Raw genomic sequence first — 23,244 nt, forward strand, 5'->3', positions numbered from 1 at the left:
TACTGGTCAGGTGAATGTGTAATGAATGCATTACCTTTACGAACGCTTTAACTGTGTAATAGGAGGCATGCTAAGCAACGACGAATAAGATATGTAGACAGTGGCATACATTCCTTGCTCATTCCTATTAGTTCCTTCGATAAAGCGAAGGAGAATACATTTTATTCATGCTATAGTGGAACTGGAACCTGTAGGCAGAGCTGCTAGCGGGTACCAGTGGGCCTAGGGCATATACATCATTTGTGCTATGTGAAGTTATGTCACATATACCAGTTTGTTTTATTAAAAGGATCCCTTTTGGCGGCAGTGCCAATAGAAAATTTCAGCAAAACAAAACTAAAATGGTTGATTAAAATCAGCAGTCCACCATTATTATAACTGACCAATTATACTGTTAAATTATAATTCAGTTATAACTACAGCGCTGTTCAACAGAAGGGTGTATACATCAAACATACAAATATTGTTTCATACAGGAGGTAAAGACAACACTGAGCAAAAGAAGACAGGATGCTTTGTCTCCTGCAGGAAATTGCCTCTCCCTCAGGCTATAAGGCACCTAAATCATGAAAAAATATTTTCGAACAATATTGTTCAATATTGTTGAACTATAACCGATTTTTAAAGCAGTTTGCCCCTTTTTATTCTCTACCATGGCAGTTCTGACTCTTGAAACAATGTAGCAAGAAGTCAGCTGATTAACAGACGTCTGAAGAAGCATACAAGGCTATGTTTTTTCAAGACAAGGAAACATCAGTGTAGAAAGGGACAGAAAAGTCATGTTGTTTATTGCAAATAACTTTAAAATCACTGACACATTTTAATGAAGGTTCACTGGAAAGTTGCCTAGAATTGTGTTGTCTTCAATTATGCAAAGAGTTATTTTTGTGGTTTAATTGCTCTTTAAAGAGGACCTGTCACCCTAAAATCTAGTTTGCCTCAGCAGTCTTGAAATTCACAATCACATCAAGCAGGCAGGTAGCATTTTGTGGACACAAATAAATGTTAATAAAGAGATACTAACACCAAAAATTAAACCCTTTTTTACAACTGCCATAATATATTATTTGCGTTCATTTCTAATTTTGCCACAGAAGTGTTTGCCCAATGCTTTTACATTACACATCCAATGTTCCTCTATGAGGGGGCTGCCATATTTGTGCAGCAGGAGTCCGTTAGCATTAGAAGCTATAAGTGACAGGCTGAGAAGGGACAGTCAGGTTGGCAAAACAGTCAGGTTTAGGAACTTCAAGTAGCAATTACTTACAAAAGCAGCCCTATCAGCGAAAAATGATCAACATGACTTATATGGAACTTTTAATGTACATACATTTTTTAAAGAGTTTTTTTGTCAGGCAAGCTTGGCATCATTCCAGAATCTTGTGTATTCTGCCTGAATGTCCATGCCCATGATACACAGTTATAGACAGTGAGTAGGGAGGGGGCATGAGAGGAGTGCACTGACATTTAGAAAGTACACAGTGTAGTGCCTCTCTGTCTGAGACAAAGGAATAAAAATATGATTGAAAGCTGAAATTTCTTAATGAGTTTATAACTGGTATGGTTTTTTTAATAAAAAAAAAAAAGAATTTGAGTTACATGTTTAATTTGAAAAGGACTTTTGTTATACAGCTTTTGATGTCTGGGTGACCACACTTTCAAAGTAAAATCCAAGGGATAAACGAAGCATGGCTCTGAGATTTTTCACTTTAAAATAAAATCCATCCGGACTTTGAAGTTATTGATCTGTGTGGGAGATCTCAGATGACCTTATGTTTATTTGTCTGCTATTTGTTCTATAAATATTCCAAGGGACATTCACCAAGATGATAAAACAGAAGGAGATGTAACTATATTATTGTTTGAAAGACCCAGGGTCGGACTGGAGGGTGCAGGTCTCACCACCCGTCTGACCCCTCCCCCAAGCATGTGTAAATGAAACTTACCTTTAGTGCACTGGGAGACTGGTGGCCCAGAGGAGTGTCCAGCGGGGATCGGGTCTGGCACCCTGGGGCCCACCGGGTTTTTTTCCTGGTTCCCCGCTAGCCCAGTCCGATCCTGGAAAGATCTACTTTTAGTTAAGATTAGTCATTCTTCAACATAAATTAGGCAAGTCGCCAAAAAGTTATGCTGGCTACTAGATAAACAGAAGATTCATCAAAAACTATCTGTGTCTGCTGCACCTAGGAGCCACGCAGATGCTGTGGAGGGGAGGAACACCAGGAAATCTACGGTGGGGGTAAGAGATCCCGGACTTGGGGTTGGCAAAAGATGTACTTGCTTAGCGCCCCCTCATTGTTGTACCCTAGGCAGGTACCTCTTTTGCCTACCCCTAGATCCAGCCCTGAGAGCCAGAAAGACTGGACCTGTACGCAGTTACTCAGGAAGAAGATGGGGAACCCACCTTCAAAATATTTCAGTTAAAGGGTTTTGAGAAGCAGATTTTTACTAATCTTGGAGATTTTAGCCCTCAGGGTTTTTCAGGATCTTACTGGTATAGCTGTGAAAGCTAGATAAGAGTATGCTAAAAAAAAAAAAACATTTGTAATGTCTTGGATCCAAAATAATTTGTTATGCTTAGCAGCAATTTAAACTGAACAAGCAGGCTGGCATTAACAACCTAGACAAGGGTAAAATAAAGTAACAAGTATTCAAAATGATTGTTTCAAGCAAGGAGACCTATGATTTGGGGCTAGCTCCTGAAACATGTTGTGATACTGTACAGCGCTGCGTACATAAACAATATGTATGTATGTACGTAAACAAAGATATACATACATACATACGCACCAATAAAAGGTGAATTTCAGACTTCAGTACTGCTGTGTCCCACATGTTTCTACATTTTTGTCTTGGAAATAATTATCACATTGTGGATGGTGTGTGTTTGGAAACCACAAGACAAATAAGTGGCAACTTGGGTTTCACTTCACTATCAGTTTAATATATTTGGAGCTCCTATGATACAATTGGACCATGCAATGTGACAGACATCCTTTTCCAGATACCAACGGCTGATGGCTAAAGTATCATCTATTGCTTTAGGCAAGGAGAGGTGGGCAGATAAAGGGACTGAAAGGAAGAATATGAAACAACTGAATGAAAGGACTGGCTGATTCTTCAAAAATCATTAGTGATTTCTCGAATTATATTGTCTAATTTTTCTTATTTAAAACTTTAGTGCTTAGTCTTATTGTGCTTGGGAAGAAGATATCAACAGGTCTTTTGCTTGTAGCATTTATGCTTTCAGCATTTTTTCTTGCTCTGTGTCCTTCTCTATTCTTTGGCTTTTTTTCTCCTATTACTTATTTTATATTTCCCTTTCTTTAACCTTTACTTCACTCTTCAACTGTGCTTTTTAATCTTGATCTTTTTGTTCTTTCCCCCACTTCCTATGATCTGTGCAGGAAAGTAAAAAAAGAGGAGCAATGCTAGTTTGGTTTATAATGTCATGGCAGGTCCTGTAGTCTTCTCTCAAAGCATCTCAGAGAGCCCCCCTGAGCAGCCAAACTGGGGCTTTAACACTGAGTAAAAATTTCTCTGTTTGCGAGAAAATGTTTTGATATGTTTGGTACAGGAGCCATGCCACATGGGCCTTTTAGTACCTTTTTCTTCTATTTTAAGGCACTTTGTGATCCTTTAAAGGACAAGGAAATTCAAAATCTATTAAGCACACTATTAAATAGTACTACTATTGCTGTGTAAAAACGCTATATTTCTGGCTTGCCTAATGAAAGATTTACAGAGATACACATACTAGAACTTACATGCTTGTTTCAGTGAACGGCGCCGCCATCTTGTCCAGCATGTCACAGAATGTCCCCCCCTCCTACCCCACTGCATGTCACAGAGTGTCCTCCGCTCTGTTCACCACTCACCTGCCACAAACCCCCCCCCCCACAGCATGTCACAGATCATCCTCCGCCAGCACCACCCCTCCCCGTCGCAGCTCGACGGCTACTCGCATCTGCCATACAACGCTGCACCCGCTCCTGCCACAAACCCTCCGCCGCTCCCCCCACCTGCATGTCACAGAGTGCTGCGTTTTTCCTGTTTGGCTTCTGATCTTCTGAACAGGTGAAATATGGGGAGACTTAAGGGCACTATTGAGACAACTGAAGGTATGCCTTCAGCTTGAGATTAACTCTTTATTAGCCTTTCCTTCTCCTTTAAACACAAAGTTGGTAAGGACCATTTATGTTCTCAAGGTTGAAAAGAGAAAAAGAATTCAGAACTAGGGAAGGGCAGCAGGTGCAAAACTTGACCTTTTTCCTGCTTTCTCTAACTCTTGCCCAGCCAGCATTGCCCTGATGAGCAAGCAGGGCCAGAGGCTGGGTGGTAGTGATGGCCAGAGGTTTGCCCTGGGTGCCACGATTTTGTCCTGGGTCTGGCCTGTATTAACATACAAGAGTAAAACAAGTGGCGTTTAAGTGATTATGTATGTATATTTTTTATTATTATATATATATATTTTTTTATTATATATAAAAATATATATTTTATTATTTATTATATTGGGCTACTTATATATACAGTGCTGTTAAAGGACAACTAAAGCCTAAAAATGAATATGGCTAGAAATGTTTAGCTATGTATTTTGGGCCCTTGTATCAGCCCAATATCCCCAAAGCTCTATAGAAATAAAGATTCATGCCCCTGAAGATGCCCACAGTAGCTCTCCATCTTTTGCCTTGCCCAACTACTGCACATGCTCAGTTTGCTCTTGGCTGATGTCAGTGACCTGAGCTTAGGGATCGACTCACAATATTTTTCTTTCCCCTGCCTGCTTGGTCTGGTCACTATTAAACATGCATACTAGCCAACCAATCACAGCCCTGTCTGGCTGCTCTCTTAAAAACTAAAGGCCTTTTGAGCTTGGGGCGAGACTTTAGCTGAATCCTTATTGTGTGACTTTTCTTTCCACCTTGTAATGATTCCAAATACTGAGCTGTGTAACAAATATAAGTTACAAAGGTTGGAAACATAGGGAGAAGCTGTGACAAAAGTTTCAGTCACTTTGCTGTTACCAAACAGCCCCTCTGGGAATAAACTGCCCCATTGGAAAGGTTTTTCTGTATGTAATACAGTGACTGTATATGCACCTTACACTCTCCCCCATGGCTAAGGTACAGAATATTACTAGCTTTAGCACTGGGGCTGGCTGGCTTTTTTATTTTTTTTTATTTTATATACACAACCACACAACAGACAAATCACATCTTTCAAAGTGTTTATGAAGCAGTTGCATGGGGGTTTGTGTGCATTACACACGGGGAGAGGCCAAACTGTGCCAGTAGGTGTATAGGCAGAACAACATGATACGTACAGGGGAACCTCTGCACAAACACTATGTTCCTTCCCAGGCATGCTGATTTGCATATGCAAAGTGACTGACACTGAGCTCAGAGTTTGGGCTCTCACTATAATAAACAGGCTGTGTATGGAACCCCCAGTCTGCTCATCTGCCCTTTGCTTTGGGCAGTGTAATGTGAGTATAAGAGAAAGTCATTTATAGAACGATAGAATTCAAAATGTGTTTATATTAGAAAAAGCCCCAATTATCTTCTGAGCTGATATTTTGGGGGACGGAGATATGGGAATATTTGGGAGTCTGTTATAAACAAGTTATGTCTAAATACTTAGCTAAAATTTGTTTTTAGTTATATTTTGTAATACAATGTGTATAATAGGGCAGCACTAGTTTATATGTACCTGCACCCATGATGCACCTGTCTCTCTGTGCCAATGGGGTCATTTGTAGGTTCCACCTAGTTCTCTATGGGGGTTGAAGGAAAAAAAATATATACACAAAAGCATTGACCAATGAGAATGCTGATTAGATTCCCAGCACTATATCAGCCATTTTGATATTATCTTACATATAGAGATAATGATGGCATTTTTCCCTTCATTATATGGCACAGGAATCAGACATGGGGATAAAGGGACAGACTTGTTCAGTGCTGGGAAACTGTGCTTATTGCTCCCAACTCCAATTGCAGGAACAGAGAACAGGGAGCCAGATTTACTCACATCAGCTGGGATTCTCATTGGGGGATTATTTTGCATATCTATGCAGCCACTGGCTTTGTGCTGTTGTTTTCATAATTTACTACGTTCCCTAAGCTTAGCCTCCCAACAGCAGCCCAGAGCAAACTGAGCATGTGCAGGAGCCAGATCTTATAGAAGATGGTCTAACAAAGTAACAAGATGGCAGCCCCCTGTGGACAAATTTGAAAGCATAAATCATTATTTAAATTAAGCTTCTCAACCTCTAGGCTTGTGCGGTAAGTTCAGAATGTTTATATCTATGTTCAGTATATAAAATACAGCATTTCTAATGATTTTCTATTTTAGGGTTTAGTTGTCCTTTAAATTGTATTCATATTGCCACTTGCTTAAAGGGATACTGTCATGATCTTTATGGTCTACTTTTTCATTCTAAATTACACTGATTACATAGCAAATAATTCACTCTATCATTTAAACTTTTATTCTTGAACCAACGAATGTAATTTTTTTAGTTGTAATATTGGCGTGTTGGTAGCCATCTTAGTGCAGAGTCTGAGCTTTCAGAAAGAGCCAGCGCTACACATTAGAACTGCTTTCAGGTGACCTATTGTTTCTCCTAGACTGGAAGAGTCCCAAGACGGACTTGGATTTACTTGGATTACTACTGAGTGCTATTCTGATATCTACTGGGAGCTGTTATCTTGCTACCTTCTCATTGTTCTGCTGATAGGCGTGGGGGATATCACTCCAACTTGCAGCACAGCAGTAAAGTGTGACTGACGTTTATCAGAGCACAGGTCACATGACTGTGGCACCCTGGAAAATGAAGAATATGGCTAGCCCCATGTGAAATTTCAAAATTAAATATAAAAAAAATCTGTTTTTGAAAAAAACATTTTCCCATGACAGTATTGCTTTAAATATTGCTTTATCTGTTTAAGGTATTTATGTACACTTCACATTCCTCCATATTGGCTTAAAATCTCAGAGTTTGCCAGTGTTTTCTGGATATGAGTGACAGATGGTATATGGAGGAAGATATCTTTGTATGACTGCAGGATCAAAAAAAAAAAAGGCAGACATACCATAGGATATACTGGAAACGAGCCATTGGAAAACACAACAGGTTATACAGGTATGGGACCTGTTATCCGGAATGCTTGGGACCTAGGTTTTCCAGATAAGGGATCTTTTCGTAATTTGGATCTCCATAACTTAAGTCTGTTAAAAATCATTTAAATATTGAATAAACACAATGGGCTTGTTTTGCCTCCAATAAAGATTAATTATATCTTATTTGGGATCAAGATACTGTTTTATTATTACAGAGAAAAAGGAAATCATTTTTTAAAAATAGAATTATTTGCTTATAATGGAGTCTATGGGAGATGGCCTTTCCATAATTCGGAACCAGGGTTAGCTGTACTACAACACAGCTTCTATTCCTCTTTTTTTCTTGTCTGTTTTATGCCAAATATTGTACTCCCCCCCCCCTCACTCCATATGACTCTTGCCTAATCTCTTCCTCTCTATGTCTGTTGTGGACTGATTGTAGTGGGAATTAATGTGAGACAGAAATAGATTGATTAGTGTCACTTAATTTTATTCCTCTATAACTGGGCACTTTACTACTTGTAATATCTGCTCCATATATGGAAGTTTGTCCCAAAACAACCTCTAAACACAACCATTTTATAATGACCACTTATGGGCAGCATGCTGGTACGGTGGCTAGCATGTCTGCCTTGGAACAATGGCGGTCTTATTATTAATTCCAGCCAGGACACTTTCTGCAAGGAGTTTGTATGTTCTTTCCGTGTCTGCATAGGTTTCCTCACACACTCACACATAAAAGTTACAGACAGGTTAACGGAATTCTAATAAAACTGACCATAGTTGTGATGTAGATGATAGGGACCTTAGATTGTAAGCTCCACTGGTGCATGGCTTTATGTAATAGTAGCAGCTAATGCTGTCTCCAGAATGGAGTGCATCAGAAAGCAAACAATGTGTTTGCAGCCTTCCTCGGTAAGGTTGTTTGTATTTGGCCAACCCAGGCACTTTCATATGCATGTTATTTACTCATTCCACCTCAAGTACAGCAGTCATTAAGTACAGTGCTGTCTTGTGCCACTGAGCAGGCATGCATGTCACAATTTTGCACTTCTTTAGCTGGCTCCAATATTTGTGCCTAAACTACTAAGTAAATGAGTCCTTATATCAAAAGTAGTTGCTTGGCAAATTAACCTATTAAAATGTTTCAATGAGGATTCATAGAAACATACGGTAAATTAAAGCTAAGGATAATGTTTCAGGTTAATATTTTAACTTTTAGGAAAAATATCATACATATTCCAAATATGTTTAAACTACTGCTAGATACCTACAATATATTTTATGAGACTGATCTGTTTTTTCAACAGCACTACCGTAAAGTTCTGCTATAATAGTTTGTTTTCCAGAGAGTTGCCAGCTACCCCAGAGACCAAGGGCACCTCTTCCATAAAGAAATTAGCTGAGCAAAGATGCTTGGCTGGGGAATGCACTACCCCAATTTTTCTTCAGGTCCCAAGTATTCCTTGTATGGGCTTGGGCTGAGCACATGCACAGTATAGCAGTTCATGTAAATTGAACATGCAATTGTGCCATGCCCAAGAATACCTGTGAGTAGATGGAAAATAGCAGTTCCACACTGCCCAGTCAAGCACCCCGCATGGTTAATTTTTTTGTGTTTTTTAATAGCACACCAGCCTGGGACAAAAGATCACTGTTTTTGCTCACTGGCACCCCCCAGTGAATTTAGTGCATCAGCAGTGCAAGAATTGCAGTAAAGAACAGCCTATTCTTTTAGAACTGGTTGATCATTGTATTCTGAGTCTCCAGCTGTCTACAATGAAAGATGAGGCCAAGTGTACAGCTCTAAAGATCAATAGAACATTTAAAGCTTAGAGAGGTACAGATACCCTAAAATGCTAAGAGCCATTGCATACAATTCCATATCTAAAAATACTAACAAGCTATGCACATTTGTATGCATGCTCTGGTGACTGGTACAGCAGGCTGTTTTGATCAGAGCATCGTTTATACTAAGTGCAATTGCAGAATGCAACATTATTTATATAATCAAACGTGCAATATCATTTTCCTTTAAAAAAATTGAATTGTTATAAAAAGACCATGATGTAATGCTGAAAGAACAAGGCTGATATATAATATGCTCTACTTTGCTGAAAAAATAAATCTCTCATCAGATGAGATAAGATAATTTCTAGAATGTACTGAGCAGGAATAAAACCCTAATACAGCTAAAGGCTCGACATATGACTCTTTATTCAGTTGATATATGGGAGTATAGCCAATTACAAGCAGACCATATTACTGACCATATTTTATCAATGACCAACTTATTCAGATAAGTGAGCTCCAATGTGACTTCTTATATCATTATACTTTATACAGCACAAAATATTCCGCAGAGATTTTATATCAAACCCTGCCCCAGTGGAGCTTACAATCTAGGGTCCCTATCACACTCAAACACACTATGACAATTTTATTAATAGCCAAACAACCTGCCTGTTTGTTTTTGGACTGTGGAAAGAAACCCAAGCAAGCATGGAGAGAACAAACAAGCTCCTTGCAGATAGTGCCCTTGCTGCCATCAAACTTAAGACCTCAGCACTGCAATGCAGCGGTGCTAAACACTGCTGCACCATGCTGCCCAATTATTTATCATTTTTATGTCATCCTACAAGAACACAAATAATAGCTTCTGATAGCATAAACAGCTTATGTATTTGATTCTGTATTTGTACTATAAGCCTCTGAAACATGTGTCCCAAAACTTTCATGCTGGCAAATGGTTTTAAACCGAGATCAGTTTAAAAAAATCTTGAAAATGCACCTATGATGCATACTCAGGAATATCTAGATAATTACTGCAAATTTAACCCTAACTGGCTTTCCAGGAATATCTATGACAGTGAAAAAATGCAATTCTCAATTGGTGGTACAAATTTACATAATTATTGATGTGATGCTAGAGATGTGATTATGGCTGTCAGAGAATGGAAGGAGCTGCAGTATAGCAACACCTGACAGAGTGCAGGTTGAATGTTCTTATATCATTATAGAGTGCAGTAAAAAATGATACTGCAAGTGCAATATTGAAGTCCAATGGAGAAACGCAGTTTGAGCATATCATTAGAACATTTAGTCAGGGGGACTACAACTTCAATATGTTGTTATATAACATTAATTCAGTGAGAGACAGTAATTACAAAATAATTGGAATTAGAACTGTTAGACTTATAAGACTAATAATAGATTTATACACCTCTAAACCACTTGTTTCTCATGGTTTGTTTGTTATACTTTGTCATCACATGCCTGAATATTCCTTTACCTGAAAGTTCAGTTATATTTAATACATTTTGGCAATGTGTACCCTACAGCAGCAGCCACACAAACCAGTGTCAGTTGAAACATAAGTCATGCAATGTGTTTGCCCTTGCAGAGATGATGAACCTCCAGACTGCAGCCAGACAGAGATGAGTGCAGCAGAATGGCAAGACAAGCAATGGATTGTACTTTAAATATATTTTTTTGCAACCTATTTAACTAAGCTTTCCAAAGGACATTGTCAGTAAGGGTTCTTTCACATGTGAGAAATGTGAGAAATGCTTATTTTACAGTAATCAGGCCACCAGAAACCACTGTTTTATTCTGATGTGGTGAGAGAGATATTATTTTGAGAGGCAAGTACATGTGATGCCACAATTTAATGTGATCTTAAGATTGTCAGCAATTAATTAATTATGCTCAGACTTAGTGCCATTTAGAATGTATGAGACAAGATTGGGTATGTTAGCTGCATTTTAAAGGAACATTTTAAGAACAGTAACTTCGAAAGAAATTAACTAAGTTTGTGGACTTCTAACACTGAAGGGCATTTTTATAATGTTGCATAAAATATTTTTCACCAAACAATGATGTAAAAAGTGGGTTACAATAAATAGACAATTTCAAAAGCTGTGTTGGTCTCCTTTCATAAAGTCAGTCGTGGCGAATAATCGCAGGTGGTTTCGCTGCCTGGATTTGTCGGCACGTGTCTTTGCCCTTATAAGTCATCTGCATCGCAGTTATTGAAATAATCCATTAGAAAGAGCTCACTGCACTAAATGGGCGGTGCACCATTTAAAATGTGATTTTACATTGCGTACAATAGTGCAACTAAGTAGCAATTTTGGGGTTTATCAGCAGCCTTTTTTTAAATAGACAAACAAAACACACTTATAATTATGCCACTTAGCGTATGTATTAAAAGGCAACATGTGGGTAAAAAGGTATGTGTGGTTCTGTTTTTGCCTCAGTTGCAATTAGCTACATTTGCATCTTTTTGTATCCTGATAACTGTGTAAACTTAGTGCATTTTTATTATTCTTTGGATGATTTGCATAATCAGAGCACATCTCTGAGACAGTTGTTCCAGGTGAGTTTTTTTTGTTTATTTTTTCGCCACAATCTCACAAGTTTCTTTTTCTAGCTCATACCAAGCAAGGCTGCTATCATTAATGTAATTAAACCTGAATATGAAAATGAATAAAACTTGTTATACATAAAGATCAGGCCAGTTTATCAACACAGTCTGCCAGGTGTGCCAACTGTATGATTGGAAAGTCTGGTCCTCAGACCAACAAAATCAATCACATATGGTATATGTGCAGTGCCAAGGGCAAGGACCTCAGGAATGTCCTTGGCCATCTTTTCTTTCCAACATGATCAGTGTCTGAACTCATATGGAGAAAGGGAAATAATTTTGCTCTGATGTAGTGGCAAATCTACTGCCATTTTCCTTAAAATAAGCTGCTATATGACCGTTAAAAAAAAAAAGGGTGTTAACCCTAATAATAAGCAGCTTATATTTCCATTTAAATAGGTTACTTTCGTTAAAAATAGGTAATAGCATGGTAACAATATCAAATACACTACCAGAAACTCATTTCAGTATGCACTAATTATGAAGCCTCCCTTTTTATGTTTGAAATGAGTATTTCCCAACTGTAAGGTATTGCTAGAATAATAATATTGCTTATGGCAACCAGGAATTCAACTGTTGTACAACAGTGGATTCAGGGACACAAATAAGTAGATGTCTTCAGCTCTTCTGGACAAACAACCATCTGTACTTTTCCTGTATAGGGCTCCTTTCCCACTAAAGCATTGTAACAGTCACAGTGGTACAGTTATAAATAATGCCTTTTATTTAAACTTTCATACACCACAGTCAACCCTTTTAACTTTTCACCTGCTTTCTTCCCCTTCCCCATTTCCTCTTCCTCTCCCTCTACAGCTCTCTCCTGGTAGCACCCAATTATTGTCATGTAGTCCCAGCTGGCAGCCAGGAGCTGCTCTGTCTGGCCGTCGACAACACATCCAATATGATCGTCCATAGGGCAAATCATGATGGTAAGGCTTTGGGTGCCACCTGCACAATGACACATCTCCCCTCCGATATATCCTTTTGCACTGTTTGCAGGGGTCATCGCGATACTGGGGGTCACGACTCCAACGTGAATCACATGGTCGCACCCCATAGTCCTCTATCAGTGCACGAAAACGCTTACATGTACACTTGACAGCTGCTAGGGCTCTTGTAGACAGGTAGCTGAAAATAGCTAGGAGGACATGGTCAGGCAAGGACGTGAGACAAAGCCGTGGCTGTAATAGCTGCTGAACCTGAAAGCGTATCTCTAAGAAATCATGGGAGACATGGCGGTAAAGGCGGCAGAGTGGTGGGACAGGTGGCGGAGGTGGAGGGGGTGGCGGAGGTGTAGATGATACATTTGGGAAAAAAAGCTGACCAGGAATTGGCTCGGTTTCTCCTGCCTCTCCTCCATAAAAAACACATCGATCCACAGCTCCTGTGAGAACCAGGTCAACGTGGAATCCCGCAGCGGAAGCAGTGGCTTGAGTCTCCTCTTCCCTCTCTGCTTGTGGCTTCTCCATCTTTTCTAGAAGAACACGGACACGGTGTGGTTCAGGACTGAGCAGCTGGTAAAGATCACAAGTTATGGGGTCACCAGGGTGCTCAGCCACACGGAAGGCAATTCGAACCTCACGCTCTGCATGCTCTGCTTCATACTGTGCCACTGCCTCTGCAACACTGCGGCATCGGGCCTCTCCTTCTTCCTCGGAAGTCAATAGCACCATAGGAGGTTTGGGGGACATTGCCTCTTCTCCACGATTCTCAGCCAAAGCAACCATTTCTGCTACAGAGGGAGTAGCATCTGGTTCAAGGGCATGGCGTCTTCTCTTAGCTCTAGAGCTGCCACCTGCACTCCAGCGACCTTTGACTTTAGCTCCCCCAGGACATGGTGAAGCTCCACCCCCTGAGCACTGGTAGGCTACAAAAAAGGCCACCTTTTCCTTGGTATTTCCGGGCTTGATCACATACCAGGTATCCAACAAGACACGGTCATCACCTGTTCTATGACACTGAGGAATTTCAGAAGGCAAGACATGTTCCTCTGCTGCTTTCATGTTTTCTTTATTGGTCTCACCATCTTCAACCTTGTTAGTAGGACAAGTTTGGGAGTAAGCACCAAAGGTGCATGGATTCCACAGGTGGAGGGGAGATGGGACCCTAGGATCCATAACTTGTAAAGGAATGGAGGTCACAAAAGTGTCATGGAGGATGGAGAGACCGGTGCTATCTGTTGAGAAAAAGCAGGGTACACTATTACACTCACAATAAACAGCAGAGAGGTGCCTGAAACAGAACGATAAAGGATGTTGCAGATAATACAGTAACACATGCACAACGTTACATTAAACTTACACAAGTTCAGTACTTAGAGCAGGGTGACAGGAAGCTGCGTCAGGGGACAAATGATATTGTATGGATGGATAGATACCTGATGGAACGTGCCACAGAATACAGTGCAAAAGACTCAAAGAATAATGTAAACAAAGATTGATTTCAAAATATCATTACAAGCAGAATATCCGATTGCATTCTATATAACCCTTCCCATGAGAAGACACAGGATACTGACAGGTTTGAATGTCTGTGGGTGGAAGGTAAGATTGTGTTACCTACCTGCAAGGTGACAGGAGAGGCAAACATTCTAATATATACACTGAAACCATGCAACATTAAGCTCCTTTAAAGTGTGTCCATTTGGGCACAGTGATATACTAATTCAATATTCTATTTAAACAACCATTACACAAAAAAGACTATATTCGTTATGACTTGCCTCTAATTGTTTAGGTTGGGGTTTGTACTTAAAAATTACAAATTAACAATACAATTAGAAAAAACACCAGGAAAATCTATGACAGCGAATGTGATTACCCTAAATCTTATCCTCACTGCGCTTCATGCTGAGATTCATAGAGCATCTAGAGATCAATGTCCCCACATCTCACCTTAATTAGCCTTCAGCCTCTGCGCTGAGCCCGTAGGAAGATAGCACCGGCTGAGGAGGGTGGCACCATGTAGGATTCTCCGGCTGCACAAGGTGACACAGGCAAGGGGCCTCCATGGGGGGACAGTTGTCCCTGACAGTGGGTTGCGGGTCTTTAGGGGGCCCGCCTGCACAGCAGTTACTTGGATTATCGGGCCCCCTGCAGTCAGTGAGGCGCAGGCTCCGGAAGGGACGGCGGTTGCTAGAGTGCCTGCAAGTTCTTTCCCTACAACCCCCACGCCACAAATCTCATCACGCGAGACCGGCGTCACGACTACACGTAGCCTCAGTGACGCATCCCAGGGCCGCCTTGTGGGAGGGGCGAATGAGCGTAACTGGGCGTTACACTGTCTGGAGCTGCTAGTATGTGGCGGTAGCTCTCTGTATAATGTGGTTTCTCAATGTTCGCACTTCTTACCTCTGTTAGAGAACAAAGGAAATAAAAATGTGTTAGAATGCACAGCAAGAAACCAACAGGAAATTTTTTTCCTGTTGGTTTCTTGCTGTGCATTCTAACACATTAATTCTGAATTTCCTGAGAAGTCATATTTTCTGCTCAGAGTTCCAACTGAAATTGGGAACTGGAAAGAGACTTGCCAACAGTGCCTGCTTCCAGTACAGCTTCTTCTCCCAAACTAGAGCAGAGTGAGATTATTATTTTATTTTTCTTAATTTGTTCCGTCTTTATGGAACCTGTCAGTTACAGTTTCACACACAGATCTGTGTTATTAGGGCATGAACATCATAAAACCCTTTTTGATTATATAGTATCTTATTCTCGGGTTACTGTTTATCTGGAAGAGTCAGTGACACTGATTAATTTAGTTAACCTGTGTTCTGCCTGTGTGTGCCATACTCTGCCTGCCCTATGCTGCCTGTGTGTGCCATATTCTGCCTGCCCTATGCTGCCTGTGTGTGCTATACTCTGCCTGCCCTATGCTGCCTGTGTGTGCTATACTCTGCCTGCCCTATGCTGCCTGTGTGTGCCATACTCTGCCTGCCCTATGCTGCCTGTGTGTGCTATACTCTGCCTGACCTATGCTGCCTGTGTGTGCCATACTCTGCCTGCCCTATGCTGCCTGTGTGTGCTATACTCTGCCTGCCCTATGCTGCCTGTGTGTGCTATACTCTGCCTGTCCTATGCTGCCTGTGTGTGCCATACTCTGCCTGCCCTATGCTGCCTGTGTGTGCTATACTCTGCCTGTCCTATGCTGCTTGTGTGTGCCATACTCTGCCTGCCCTATGCTGCCCGTGTGTGCCATACTCTGCCTGCCCTATGCTGCCTGTGTGTTCCATACTCTGCCTGCCCTATGCTGTCTGTGTGTGCCATACTCTGCCTGCCCTATGCTGCCTGTGTGTGCCATACTCTGCCTGCCCTATGCTGCCTGTGTGAGCCATACTCTGCCTGCCTTATGCTGCCTGTGTGCATACCCCCCAACTGTCCTGCTTTCCGCGGGACTGTCCCGGTTTTTATAGCACATCCCGCTGTCCCGGATAGTTCAGTGAATGTCCCGCATTTCCGTAATACTGTACTGACTATGTGGGCACTGTCTATGGTGGCGCTTTCTATGGGGGGTACTGTCTATGGGGGGCAAAACTGGTACATAGTTATAACTCACTTATAACTGACTGCCTTCTCTCTATATTTGTATTTTATATGTAGGAGTTGCTATATTGTTTTCCGTAGGTAGTACAGTATGAGGGTATAGCACATTTTGCGTCTGATACCACCATTTCAACTATATAAAAGGAGTATTTTTTGAAAAATAAAATGGTGTGTGGTAATCGGGGCATGGCCACAAAAGTGGGCTGGTCACAAAAATTTGCTGTGCTGCGCACGCCAAATCTTTTTGTCCTTCTTTTCATTTTTCAAATGTTGGGAGGTATGTGTGTGTGCCATACTCTGCCTGCCCTACCCTGCCTGTGTGCCATAATCTGCCTTCCCTATGCTTCCTGTGTGTGCTATACTCTGCCTGTCCTATGCTGCCTGTGTGTGCCATACTCTGCCTGCCCTATACTGCCTGTGTGTGCTATACTCTGCCTGCCCTATGCTGCCTGTGTGTGCCATACTCTGCCTGCCCTATGCTGCCTGTGTGTGCCATATTCTGCTTGCCCTATGCTGCCTGTGGGAGCTGAGCCTGGCAGGGGTTTGTTCTGGGAGTTAGCATTTGGAAATTGTCATTATATGCTCACTAAGGTGTGTAATTATGTGCTGGGGGTTGCTGTGCTATCTACAGGGGAGGGGAGGCATATGGATTTAAGGGTACGTCTTAATATGACATAATATAATTCTTTTTTACCCATACCAATATACTGTATTATCAGTAGGATCATTCCCTGGCTTAGTTATAAAATATGATATGGGCTAATACAAATTCTTATCTTGAGCAACATTATCTATGATCATATTTAACAATGGCAGGTAGATGGGAGTAATTAAAGGAGAAGGAAATGTAAAAAAAGTAAGCTTTATTAGAAAGGTCCTTGTAAAAACAGCCATACTTACAACACTTCTGCTCTGAGTCGTGAGTGAAAAGAAACACCAAATTTTTTTGCCTTTTATTCTGCATACATGATCTTTTGTGCCAGACTTCCTTAGTTCAGAAAAATCCTTCAAGGCACAGCAGGAGCCTGCTCAGTTTACTCCTTTCTTCCTTCTCCTTCTTCTACTCCTTTCGCTGCTGTAGTCTGAGCACAGAGATGCAGGCACAGAAGTGAAGTTAGACCAAGCTAATGGCAGCTGCTATCTTAATCAAACAGAGAGAGCTTCTATGGCTGTTTACTTAGGTATGGTAATGCATTCTACAGAATAAATCTAGCTTGCACTATTGGGACTAATCTATTGCCAATAAAATGCCTTTGTAGCTTTTCTTCTCCTTTAAGGGCAGTGACGCACAATGCCATCCCACTGTCTAGAATGTAAATCGGCGGTGGGATGGCGTACGCGGCGCCGCGATTTGCGGAAGTCGCCTTGAGAGGAAACTTCGGGCGACTTCAGCAAATCCCGGCAGCGCGTTGCGGGGAGAATAGTCACCCACAGCGACTAATTTCCCCATGTGTCACTGCCCTAAGTGTTGGAACATCTTGTAAAAATTGACTGTGTAGCCATCTGGCCCTGAAGCCATATTTACCTAAAAGGAGACACTGGGGGGTGTGGATAAAATTTTTTTTGCCATGCTAAGCACAGCAGATCATTTTTTCTCTCTGTTTTATTTTAAATCGGTTGCCCAGTGGAAGGTGGGGGCCTAAAAGCACTACCTTGCCTAGGGCCCGTTTATTCTTAACCAGGCTCTGTGTTTTTGTTAACTGTTCATTGTTTTCAGGCTGTGGCTACAAAGTGTGTATGGGTAAAAATGTTTTGCCACAGTATGCATGGCAATTAATTATGTCCCTCTCAGTTTTTCAAATGTTGGGAGGTAAGTAAGTGCAGCACAGCTTGGCTCCCCTTAAGAGATGAGAAACAAGGAAGTCACAGCACTTTCTTCAAATTTAAACTGCCAGTCTTCCCTTCTTGTTCACCACCAAAGGGGTGGAATCAAGGGGGGAAGTGGATTTTGGTTTAAAATGGGGTTGAGGGAAATGGTGGGGCAATGAAAGATAGTATGAGACAAAACTCATGGGCAACTGAAATATCTAGCTAGAGCAGTGGGTATAGCTTAAAGCTAAAGTCACATGGACCTGTCCCTCAACTTCCTCTGTTTTCTCTTGGGTTGGAGAGAAGCTATTGTGTAAAAATGCATTTCTCGTTTTCATTCCGAAATCCGCTCTGGGTATCTGCACACAGGCTGATATAGTGCATGTCAGTGCAGAGAAATGTCAGAGCAGATGAGAGAGCATTAGCTTCTCTCTATCTGCGGAGAAAATGCAGATGGTGTGTGTCTTACCCTAAGTCTTGGCACACTGAGCACTTTTTCTGCTAGTTTAAAAATACTACTTTTATTTGCAAAATCTTCTCCATGTGTATAGTGATAGGCAGATATCAGTCATTTCTGTCACTACACACATTGGATGGAAACAGATTGGCCTTTTCTTTGTTGGTGTTTTTCTCCCGGCAGGTCCCTGAGAGATGTTTGGTGTGTGTGTCACCTGATCTGTTAAAGGGCTACTCTCCACCTTGGCACCCACACTGTCTATGTTCAGCTGACAGCAGATGGGGAGGCAATAAGCCAATCAGGATGCACAAATTAGTTTTTCCCTTATATGGAAAAGCCTGGATTGAACAAGGAAGTGTGTGACAAATGTTCAACCCGGCCAGCAGTATGTGTAATTCTTATGCACAAATCGCTTCTCAGTTCAACCTGAAGGAAATGCTACAAAAACAGACTGCTTTAATTTATTAGCTGACCTACCTTTATTGTATATAGAAAACACCTTGTTTTATTTACAATATACATGAACATTATATTTATTGCAAGCCAAACAGAAGCATGTGACATCTGTGTTGAATATGTTATGTGTATGTTTATTTACAAATTGAAATAACAAGCACAATACTCACAAGACAAAAAAATATTAAAAAAAAAAAAAAACTTTATTAGCGGAAGATCAGCTTTTTGGTTTGAATCCCAGACCTTTATCAAGATGTCAAGTGTAGAAACCACGTATTAAATTCCCTGGTGAATATTTGACACCAAAATATGTCATAGTCATGTCACACAACCCAATATATGAGTACTATTATTAGCCCTATTCCTGCCCTAATCTACCTGTGTGTGCCAGACTCTGCCTGCCATATGCTGCCTGTGTGACATACTCTGCCTGCCCTGCCTTGCCTGTGTGCTATACTCTACCTGCCCTGCCTTGCCTGTGTGCTATACTCTACCTGCCCTGCCTATGTGTGCCATACTCTGCCTGCCCTGCCTGTGTGCCATACTCTGCCTGCCCTGCCTATGTGCCCTACTTATTGCTCTCCTATGATGCCTGTGTGTGCCATACTATGCATGCCCTACCCTGCCTGTGTGCCCTACTCTGGCTCTCCTGTGCTGCCTGTGTACCATACACTGCCTTCGCAATGCTGCCTCTGTGTGCCACACTCTGCCTGCCCTACCTGTGTGTGCCATACTCTGCCTGCCCTACCTGTGTGTGCCATACTCTGCCTTCCTTGCCTGTTTGCCATACACTCCCTGCCCAATGCTGCCTGTGTGTGCTATACTCCGCCTGCCCTACATGTGTGTGCCATACTATGTCCTATGCTGCCTTTCTCGGTGAAAAACCTGGCAGGAGTTTGTTCTGGGAATTTGTTAGCAATTGGAAATAGTTAGTGAGTTTCTAAGGTGTGTAATTATTATGTGCTGGGAATTGCTGTGCTATCCACAGGAGGAGGCATACTATGTCAGTATGGTTATTACACAACATTTTATTAATTACACTAATTTAACAAACTTGTAAAGTCACTGGCAAATTGCTGCTGTGCAGTTAGACTTTTTTAGAATTTTGAAACATTTTAGGATCATATATTTTCATGGGATATCAAAAATAAGACGTGCCGCTTGAAATTAGGAACAGTTCCATGGCTTGGCTACTAACATATAAAAAGGATGTCTGTGAGACCCTGACCTTGCAATGGGCAGTTATAATTGTTTATCCAATCCACTCATTCTTACATTCAGGATAACCCTGCCCATGCCTGGGTACAACTTAACAGAATCTCCTAAAAATTTAATAGCTAGGAACCTGCTAAATTTACAATTCAGCAAGTGTGTTCAGTTTTCTAATTTGAGTGAAAGAATTATTAGGTAAATGTCAAATGTTTATTTGGAAGGATAACATTTTTGTTGGGTAGCAATTAAAAAAATAAACAAGAAGTGTGCAATTAGAAAATGTTGTAATGCAGTTGGGTTTATACAGTAATTTGAACAATAATTCACTACATAATGCAAATTAATTACTTGCAATCCTTCTGCTAAAATGTAATGCAGTGTTTCTTCATTCTGTTTGTTGTATTATGCCCTTGTAATGGCAATTCATTTGCAATGAGCTTTGGTCACTGGGCAGGTGTATCTTACCATGTATGGCCACCTTTAGCCCTTGTTCAAGCTGGCTCTATTTCAGTTTTTACTCAAGTCTGTTACCCTGTAGATTTTCTCTGATTTTGACTGTTTTTGCCTAGCTTTAGTAAATTTCTGATTATTTCTCAGTGAGTTGGCTCCCTGTTGGTATTGCTGCAGAAAGTTCTGAGGCCTCAAAGCGTGTCAGCGAAGACAAGTCTGACAAGAAATAGCTGATCTACTTGGGTGTCTCCTTTCACTTGGTCCCACTCCACAGACGTGAAAGTTTGCATAAGGAGCAATGGAGGAATTACATTTTTAAAAAAGAAGCACTTAAAGGGGAATTATGCCCCTGAGCAATGCAGGTTTCCACACAAATATATAAGATAAAACAGCAAATAGTTAAAAAGCTTGGTTCATATAAAAAGACATTTTCACATAAAATATATGTTCTAATGTATAATCCCATAATGAAACAAGAAATTTTTCATACTAGTGCCTGTCTCTCTGCACTCACACAAACACATGTACACCAGTATGGGCCGCCCGGAAAAACCCTGGTGGGCCATCATTAGTGGGTGCAGTGGTCCCTGAGGCAGAAGCCCCTGTGGGCCCTGCACCACCCAGTCTGACCTTGATGTACATGCTAGGTTATGTCAGCCAAAGCTTGGAGAAAGCTGTGTCTTGTACTCCCACATCTTCCTGTTAACAGTTAGAACCTGCATAATGTTCCTATCAGTAAATTAGTATTTAGAATCATAAAATGATGACTTAAGTTTAATGATAGAGACAAAGGGGTGATAATTATTAACCTCTATATACCATTTTGCAAAGATTGTTTAACACTTTTCTTATTAGGATATAAATAATTTGTTGATTAAGTTATACCCTATAACTTAAATACATAAAAAACATATATAATTGCTATTTTGGATTTGCACATTCTTCTAAAAGAATGATTGTAACGTCACTAAATCCACGTAACATACATCAGTCATGAATGTCTGCTAACTTGTCCATGTCTGCACCCTGCACTCTTCAGGCACAGAACATAAGGCATCTATGATATTGTCTGGTGCTTGTATGGGTGCCAAACTATACATATAAATGACTCTACTGGCAGAGAAGAATGCTGATTGCCAATGGAATCCAGAGAAGGAAAATTGCATACCTTCACTAGCATTTTCTAGTGAAGGGTCCCTATGAGGTTAATGTATTCTAAAGGACAAGGAAAGGCTAAGTCACTTGGGGGTGCCAAAATGTTAGGCACCCCCAAGTGACTTTAATCGCTTACCTTGTACCCCGGGCTGGTGCCCCTGTTAGGAGAAAACAGCACCAGCCCGGGGTACCTGTAGCGAGCGCTTCCTCCTTCCTGCTTCGTTTTGATGGGACCCCACGAGCGGCGCATGCGCAGTAGAGTGAAAAGCCGACTTCTCTGTTAAAGTTCGGCTTTTCACTCAACTGTGCATGCGCGCGCACGCGAAGCAAGTGCGAAGGAAGTGCTGCAGCTACCCCAGGCTGGTGCTGTTCTCTCCGTACAGGGGCACCAGCCGGGGTAAAAGGTAGGCGATTTAAGTCACTTGGGCGTGCCTAACATTTTGGCATCCCCAAGTGACTTTGCCTTTCCTTGTCCTTTAAATGATCGATAAAAGCAAAATAAAAACTTTAACTTGAAATACCAACTATTTTTATTGCACATATAAACCTAAAGCAGACATCCTGATTTTATTCTAGCTTTTTTTATATTAGGCCTGTTATGTTCATCCATCATTTTTTTGTTGCTTAAACCAAGTCCCACTTTGTCTGTTGTTCAATGAAGTCATTTATATTATGTATTAATGACCTCCCCCAAAATGCCCTGCAAATAAGCCACTACAGTTATTAAATTATAGTACAGGTATAGGACCCATTATCCAGAATGCTCGGGACCAAGGGTATTCCGGATAAGGGGTCTTTCTGTAATTTGGATCTCCATACCTTAAGTTTACTAAAAAATCAATCAAACATTAATTAAACCCAATAGGATTGTTTTGCATCCAATAAGGATTATTTATACTTTAGTTGGGATCAATTACAAGATACTGTTTCATTATTACAGAGAAAAAGGGAATCAGTTTAAAAATTCTGAATTATTTGATTAAAATGGAGTCTATGGGAGACAGACTTTCCGTAATTCGGAGCTTTCTGGATAACGGGTTTCCAGATAAGGGGTCCGATACCTGTATTATGATTTCAAGAAATAGTGCAGAATTTCTGGCCATTTACTAAAAGTTGTTTTTTTTTCTAAATCAGATTTTCTTGCACTAAAGGTCACAGAAAAAATAGTCGCAACTTTTTTGAGATTTACTATGAGACAAAACAACTAAAAATCAGAACCTGACAATTCGCCAGCTAAAACTTATTGAGGTTATGTAGAAGTAAACGGCAGATGTCGATTCTTCTTTGCTTTAAAAGGAGGTTTTTGGATTTTTGACGCTGGTTTTTTATGTGACAATGGGACTTTCAGTCCATTAATATAAAATCCCATCCTTTCCTTGACTCGCAAGAATACAGTAATTAAAATTAATAAAGGGGTTCAATTTTCAATGCTTATTAAAAAGAAAAGAAAGAAGAATATGGCTACATCGAGTGCATTCATAATGGCCACATAATTAAAAACTAACCAGACATGCTAGTGGATGTAACAAGTGTAAAATATACCTATAACCATCTGTTTTTTTTTGTAAAGACACGCTGCCTTTAAATTAGATTATATTGTATACCTACATTACCAT

The 23,244-nt window shown here is 40.8% G+C and overlaps 1 protein-coding gene across 1 annotated transcript; it reads right to left on the minus strand.

The window, feature by feature from the left end:
* Positions 1 to 12,252: 12,252 nt before the first annotated feature.
* On the minus strand, positions 12,253 to 14,673 carry fbxo46 (F-box protein 46). The gene is made up of 2 exons (NM_001113005.1): positions 14,446 to 14,673; positions 12,253 to 13,727 (listed from the first exon to the last, which is right to left on the minus strand). Exon 2 carries the CDS (start codon positions 13,666 to 13,668, stop codon positions 12,316 to 12,318), a length of 1,353 nt encoding a protein of 450 aa, NP_001106476.2. The 5' UTR covers positions 13,669 to 13,727; positions 14,446 to 14,673; the 3' UTR covers positions 12,253 to 12,315.
* Between the last annotated feature and the right edge of the window lie 8,571 nt (positions 14,674 to 23,244).

The sequence above is a fragment of the Xenopus tropicalis genome, chromosome 8 (genome assembly GCF_000004195.4).
Source record: "Xenopus tropicalis strain Nigerian chromosome 8, UCB_Xtro_10.0, whole genome shotgun sequence".
Lineage (NCBI taxonomy): Eukaryota > Metazoa > Chordata > Amphibia > Anura > Pipidae > Xenopus > Xenopus tropicalis.

What these genes read in the sequence shown, in the direction of transcription:
- fbxo46 (NM_001113005.1), bottom strand. Translation starts at nt 13,668, where the DNA reads ATGGATCCTAGGGTCCCATCTCCCCTCCACCTGTGGAATCCATGCACC.